We start from the raw sequence: 7,403 nt of genomic DNA on the forward strand, positions 1-7,403 counted from the left end.
TGGAAACTGGAATTTGTTGTAGTGTACATAAATTTTTATTTTAAATTTGTACATATTGTGTATATAGCACTACTTGTGCTAGGTCTTCGAGGTCTCTTGGCCTTCGGAGACAGAAGGAGTAACGCGTAATCCTGCACAGCGAGCAGGTGGCTGAAACCCGCCTCTAAGAGGGGGCGTGGTCGACGGCCCACCCACGGAAGATACGTGGGCATAGGGAAGTCGCAGGCGGAGCTCCGCGAAGCGAAGTCGAAGGCGAAAACGGATCGCTTCCAAACAGAGGACGCGTTGGCCGCTTACAACGAAGCGGCCAAGTTGGCGTTGGATGAGAAGAGCTGCCCGCTCTAGGAACCGACAGATGGATCTTACTACCGATGATGCATCGAAAACGTCCGCCGCTTTGGACGCGACAGTCCAGCAGGCGTTAGACGTGGTGCTCCAGGTTGCCGATAAATCGGGCAACCTGAAGGGTACTTTCGTCAAGGCTCTGAAGACTGCCGCTGACACCATCAAGGATGCGGTGGCGGAACTCAGAGCTCTGACCATGTCAGAGGAGGTGGCCCGCCTGGAAGCTGCCAACGCACAGCTTTCGGGCCAGTTGGCCTAACTACGCAGAGAGGTGGCCGAGATGCGCCGGAAATCGCAGGATACCAATGAGGAAGGTATAATGGAGGAGGCGCTGCGCATCGCAGCGCCTCCTCCATGATGCGCTTAAGCCGAGAGCAGTTCAGCAACATGTTGAACGCCCGGATGGAGGGCATCGAGCGATGCCTCCTTCCGGAGCCTCGGTTGCGGCCTCCGCTAGCTGCAGACCGCAAGGCGGCAGAAACTGCAGCTAGCAGCAAAACAGCAAGGGTGTCGGCACCAGTCGAGCGGCCCACTGCCAAAGTCGTCGAGAAAGCTGGCAAAGTGTCAAAAAAGAAGAAGAAACGCCCCAGCATGGCTGCCCAGGAGGCGGCAGCGGCTGCGGCCAAGAAAACCGTTCCTCCGCCAGCGTCGAAGCCAGGCGCCTCCGGAGCATCTTGGGCGTCTGTTGTTCGTCAACAGCCGAATAAGCCGCCCAAGAAGCCTAAGGCGCCGGAAAAGAAACCAAAGGAAAGGCGTCCAGGAAGGAAACTCCGCTCTCCTCGCACCGCGGTGATCACCATGCCGGTGCCGAGGAGAAAGGCTTGAAGTACGAAACTGTCCTGCAGCAAGCGAAGAGCCGCATCAAGCTGAGCGAGGTCGGCTTGACTGTGGTGCGCTTCAGGACAGCGGCCACTGGAGCACGGATGCTAGAAATCCCGCCGGGCACCGTCGACGCGGAGAAGTCGGCGGATGCCCTTGCGGCGAAGCTCCGCGAAGCCCTGAGTCCGGACGAGGTCCAGATCCATCGACCGACGAAATGCGTCGAGGTCAGGGTCATGGATCTGGACGACTCAGTGACGGCGGAGGAGGTGGTGGCAGCGGTCGCCAAAGGAGGAGGTTGCTCCGAGGGCGCTATTAGGCCGGGCGTGGTCGTCCGGAGCGCCAACGGCTGCAGGTCGCTGTTATTGCTCGAGCCGAGGCCACTCCGTTGTTACAGGTGCTTAGAAGGAGGACACATGGGGGCCGTTTGTGACAGGGGTGTGGACCGCAGCCGTTTGTGCTTCCGCTGCGGCCAACCCGACCACAAGGCCCGTGAATGCACCGCCGCTGTAGTGAACTGCATCCTGTGCTCAGCGGCTGGTAAACCGGCGACGCACACCTTGGGCAGTAAGGCGTGCCAGGGCAGCAGAGCTCGCCCTGTTAAAAGAACGGGAGGTGCGGTGACGAAAGGGCCCGTCACCGTGTCCCAACGGACTGAGGAGCCTATGGAGACCGCACATTAATGGCCCTGCGTTGTCTCCAGGCCAACTTGAACCACTCCGCCCGAGCCCAGGACCTTCTAGTCCAGAGCATGGCGGAGTGGCAAATCGGAGTGGCAGTGGTGGCGGAACCCTACCTCATTAATTTACGGGACGACTGGGTATCCGACCACGAGGGAGTAATCTCCATCGTTGCTCCCGCTATCGCCGGTGCCCCTGCGATCGATTGGGTCGCAAAAGGCAGAGGGTGCGTGGCCGCAATTGTGCATGGTAACGCGTTCGTAGGAGTCTACGCCTCTTCCAACCGGAGTCTCGCCGAGTTCGAAGAACTGCTCGTTGAGCTCGTTGAGCTCGTTGAAGCCGCTTCCCGGTTCCAGCATCATCGTAGGAGGGGTATCTATAAATAAATAATAAATATTGGACAACATCACATACATTACTCTGATCCCTGTTATGGAAATCAGAAGTAACGACGGTGCCACAAACACGCAGACCTAAGACAACATAGAAAACTAATGATTTTTTCTACATCGACTCGGCCGGGAATCGAACCCGGGACCTCGGAGTGGCGTACCCATGAAAACCGGTGTACACACTACTCGACCACGGAGGTCTATCGCTGTAGAGTCGACGATGAAGTACCTAGGACTCGCCCTCGACAGTCGGTGGAACTTCGGACCGCACTTTACACGGTTCGCCCCCCGGTTGTTGGGCGCCGCTTCAGCGCTCTCGCGCTTGCTGCCCAAACTGGGGGGACCCAACTCCTCGTGCAGGAGGCTCTACACGGGGGTCCTACGGTGGCGATGTACGATGGCGCTATACGCCGCGCCAGTGTGGGCGGATGCCCTGACGGCAAACAACGTCACCGTGCTCAGAAGACCGCAGCGCGCGATGGCCGTCAGGATGATAAGGGGATACCGTACGATCTCCTTCGAGGCAGCGAGTCTCCTAGCCGGTTCCCCGCCCTGGGACCTCGAGGCAAAGCTCCTCGCCGGTTCCCCGCCCTGGGACCTCGAGGCAAAGCTCCTCGCGTCGCTCTATTGGCGGCGCGCGGAGGCGGTCGAGCGGGGTGAACGCCTGGTGCCTAGACAGATTGAGGCACACAGGACAGAGCTTCGCCGGGTCCTAGTGGCGGAGTGGCACACGCGCTTAGCGCAACCAACGGCGGGGCAAACCGCCGCTGTAGCGGCGGTGTTGCCCGTTTTGAAGGAGTGACTCAACAGGAGCCACGACGCCCTCAGCTTCCGGCTGACGCAGGTGCTTACCGGGTACGGGTGCTTCGGGAAGTACCTGTGCCGCATAGGTCGGGAGCTGACGTCCCAGTGCCACCATTGTGGTGATTGCCGCGACGATACGGCGAAAGAGATCTCCCGGGTCTCCAGCTACTGTGGGGGTCCCTCAAGGATCAATTCTTGGACCATTTCTCTTCCTTGTTTATATAAATGACCTGCCACATCTCCTAGGTGATAAACTCGAGATAGTATTGTTTGCTGATGATACTTCTTTAATTTTTAAAATAAAAAGACGTCTTTCAATATATGACGATGTGAACAAATAGTAAATTGGTTTAGTGTTAATAATTTAATGTTAAATAGTAAAAAGACTAAATGTATAAAATAAAAAAATATATCCCGCTGAGTTTCTTTCGCCGGTTCTTCTCAGGTCCGAGGTGCTAAATTCCGAACCGGTGGTAGATTTTTGACAATCAATAAGCAAGTGTAAACACTTCTGTATTGAATAAAGATTTTTGACTTTGATTTTGACTTTGGCCACGGCTAAGACTGACGCGGCGGGTCAGGGCTCGCTCCCGGTACATCTATTAACAGAGTGGACTGTGGAGCGGATTTGTGACAAAGTAGGGTTAGGAGTTTTTTCTTTTGTTGATTTATTTTGTCTTCTTCTTTTATTTGGTTTCTATGATTTCATTTATTTTCTTAGATTTATTTTGTTTTTCATTTATGTTCTTTTGTTCTGTTTGCTTTGTTTTGTTCGTTTTGTTTTGTTCGTCTCGTTTTGTTTTGTTGTATATTATTTACTTATTTCTTTCCTACTATTGTAGAGGGGTCGAGACGTGACCACACCCGCTTGGTTGCAGGCGCATCTAAGCGGGATTCATTTATTCGTTTGTCTCCTCATTTACGGGGGAGCAAACCTTTTCGGCGGGTCCGCTGAGTCGGGTTGACTGGACAGCGGACGGAGGCATGATTCAATGCCGCCGTTGGGGGGCTTGGCTTAACCGCCCGGCCACAGAGGAAGGATACCTCTAAGATAAAAAACCACCCAATCTCAAGTGGCTTCGCAGCGCGATGGGATGCATGGCCGAAGGGTAGTTCGGTCCTGACTGCATTTCCTTTCCCACCCTTCCTCATCCTTATTCCTACCTTCTCCTATCCTTTCTACTTCCCGCCGGCAGCCCCGGCAAAAATTTTCATAATGAGTGCAATTAACAAAAATAATTCTCCAGGAGGGTGCCAATCCCTCCCCGATCCGTTTCACGGATCGGGCCGTCCCATATCGAAATCTGGACGGGACAAAGTCGCACGAACGAGCTTATCTAACGACCACATGGCATGCATAACGGACACCGATCTTTTAGTTAAAGTACCCGTGGTACGGATTGAGCGGATGGGCGAACATTCTGACACCGACAGCGTGTCGAGCCGCATGAGCGTAAGGAGCGCGGTGAGCTCGAAACGAGCACGCAAGCGCGCGAGAGAGGGTCGGTCGGACTCAGGTTCGGACTCGGCTCAGAATGACAGAGAAAAAGGTAGGCCCGCTACTACCGGCAAATATACCGGTATCGACCTGTCCAGGCGTGAGGCTGCGGCTGCAACGAAGGCCGCAGCAGCCGCCGAAAAACTCGAAGAAGACGAGCGGCAGATCGCGGCTCTGACAAAGAGGGTGGTAGAAGGGAGAGCCACCCCCCTGTCGGAGTCGATAGACTCTGTCGAGGCAGAGGAGCTCCCTGCCTCTGACCTGAACCGGAAGGTGACCGACGCGGTTGCGGCCATCAGAAGGGTGGGCAAGGTGTCCAAGGGCCTTAGCGGCTGCAGCCAGAAGGCGCTCAAAGAGGCCACGGCCTCGATACTGGAATGCGCCCAGGTGCTTCTCATCCGCACCGACACGGAGGAGACGGCGTTGCTGCGAGCCCAAAACACCAAGCTCGCAGCACAGGTGGATGTCCTCAGGACGAGCTCAAGGCCGAGATGGCCAACTTCCGCCGCGAACACCTCATGCGGGAGGTGGGTCTGGACACGCCGCAACCGCAACTGCAGCAGTCGTCGCAGGAGACGGAGTTGACTCGCCTGATCCGTCAGAAGGTGGCAAGCTTCAACGCCCGTTTCTCGGTGCTCGAGGGGAGGATTCTACGTCCCCCCCTAGCTGCAGACCAACGCAGCGCACTGGTGCCGCCTACATATGCGGCCCAAGCCGCAACGCCCCGTGCCGACCAACCGGCACAAGCGGCTGCTGCTACCAAGCAGAGTAAGAAGGACAAAGCGGCCAAAAAGGCAGGTGTGGCCGAATCCGCAGCGCCCCGTGCCGTCCAACCGGCACAAGCCAAGGGGAAACCAAAGAGATAAGCCAAATGACCAGGGACGCGAAACCCCTCGACAACACCTGAGGCGGAGTGGAAGGTTGCGGGCGCCGCCAAAAAAGAAAGAAAGGCGCACCAGAAGGAGCAAGCGGCGGCCAAGCGCCAGACTGCGAGGCTCAAGACCCCCGCTCTACTGCAGTGGCTCTCACTCTGCAGCCGGGGGCGGAGGAGAGGGGTCTCTCGTACGCTGGCATCTTGGCCAAGGCGAAAGCCGAGATCTCTCTCAGTGATCTCGGCATAACGAACCTCCGGGCAAAACAACTGCCACCGGCGGCCGACTACTGGAGATTTCGGGGACCACCAGTGGTCCCAAAGCAGACGCCCTAGCAGAGAAGCTCAGGGCGTCCTTGGGATCGGACGACGTCCGAGTGTCCAGGCCTACCAAATGCGTGGTTTTGCGCATCTCGGCCTGGACGACTCGGTGACGGTGGACGAGGTCGTCGCCGCCATCTCCAAGACCGGAGGATGCCCGCCGGACCAGGTCAAGGTGGGCACGATACGTCGGGGAGTCTCCGGTCTCGGGACCGCACATGTGAGTTGTCCCGTAGCGGCGGCGAAACAATTGAAAGACGGGAGACTTCTGGTCTGGTGGGTCTCGGCGCACGTCGCGCTCTTGCCGCCGAAGCCCTACCGGTGCTACCGCTGTCTAGAAGGAGGACATGTGGGGGCACGGTGCACCGCTGGGGTGGACCGCAGCCAAATCTGCTTCCGCTGCGGTCAACCCGGACACAAGGCTGGCACTTGCTGTGCCAAAACGCCGCACTGCGTCATCTGTGCGGCATCTAACAAGCCAGCCGACCATCAGATCGGGTCGAAGGCCTGCGCGAGACCTACTGCCAGGGCACAGCCGGCTCATCTGCCGACTGTGACCCAGAAGACCAAGAAGAAGAAGAAGGCAACCAGCTCCTCGCAGCTGGTTCACCCACCGGCTACGGCACAAGATCAGCCGAGGACTGGGGAGGAGGCGACGGCCATGGACACTAATTAATGGCTCTACGTCGTCTTCTCCAAGCCAATATAAACCACTGCGCCAGGGCTCATGATCTCTTACTCCAGAGCATGGCGCAGTGGTCCATCGACGTCGCTGCCGTCGCCGAGCCGTACTTTGTGCCACCCAGGGATGACTGGGTGTGCGACAATAACCGCTCGGTGGCGCTCATTCGGAGATCCGCCGCCGACATCCTTCCCTTCGAGGCCGTCACCCGAGGGCGGGGCTATGTCGCGGCAGTCTGGGGTGATATAGTGATCGTGGGGGTATATTTCGCCCCCAGCCTTTCTCTCGCAGATCTCGAGAGTATCACCCTGGAGTTGGGCACGGTCGTCTGTCGTAGCCGCCCTCGTCCCGTGCTCGACCTGGGGGACTTCAACGCCAAGTCTACGGCTTGGGGTTCCCCGTCTACGGACGCGCGGGGCGAGTTAGTGGAGGAGTGGGTGGTCGAGCAGGGCCTGCTCCTCCTGAATCGAGGTTCGGTGCAGACGTGCGTGCGGCTGCGGGGTGGGTCAATAGTGGACCTCACGTTCGCTAGCCCCGCTCTCGCGCGCACCGTCCACGACTGGAACGTTCTGGAGGACATCGAGACGCTATCCGACCACCGATACATCAGGTTTAGCGTCTCCGCCCAGACCTCGATTCGGCCGGTTCCAGCGGCCTCGGCAGGTGTCGGAGACGGTCCGCGTTGGGCAATAAAACGGCTGGACAGGGAGGCTCTCCTGGAGGCCTCAATCGTCAAGGCCTGGCTGGATTCTCCAGGCAGGCCTGCCAACATCGACGAGGAGGCGGAGTGGTTCCGGGAGAGCATGTCGCACATCTGCGACGCTGGCATGCCCCGAGTCCGGCCGCTACCATCCAGGCGCCAAGTGTACTGGTGGGCGCAGTCGATTGCGCAGTTGCGCAACGTCTGCGTTCGGATACGACGCTGGTACACAAGGTGCCGACGACGAAAAAGACGCCGCCGCCCCTTTACAGCGGCGGCCGATCAAGAAGA

At 57.9% G+C, this 7,403-nt stretch overlaps 1 protein-coding gene across 1 annotated transcript; it reads left to right on the plus strand.

Moving 5' to 3' along the window:
- Window positions 1-5,803: 5,803 nt before the first annotated feature.
- On the plus strand, window positions 5,804-6,406 carry LOC125075495. Its single transcript, XM_047687210.1, has one exon. It carries the CDS (start codon window positions 5,804-5,806, stop codon window positions 6,404-6,406), a length of 603 nt encoding a protein of 200 aa, XP_047543166.1.
- Window positions 6,407-7,403: the final 997 nt, after the last annotated feature.

This window comes from Vanessa atalanta, chromosome W, assembly GCF_905147765.1.
Source record: "Vanessa atalanta chromosome W, ilVanAtal1.2, whole genome shotgun sequence".
Taxonomy (NCBI): domain Eukaryota; kingdom Metazoa; phylum Arthropoda; class Insecta; order Lepidoptera; family Nymphalidae; genus Vanessa; species Vanessa atalanta.

Coding starts and splice junctions, on each gene's coding strand:
- LOC125075495 (XM_047687210.1), top strand. CDS start 5,804: ATGCGTGGTTTTGCGCATCTCGGCCTGGACGACTCGGTGACGGTGGAC.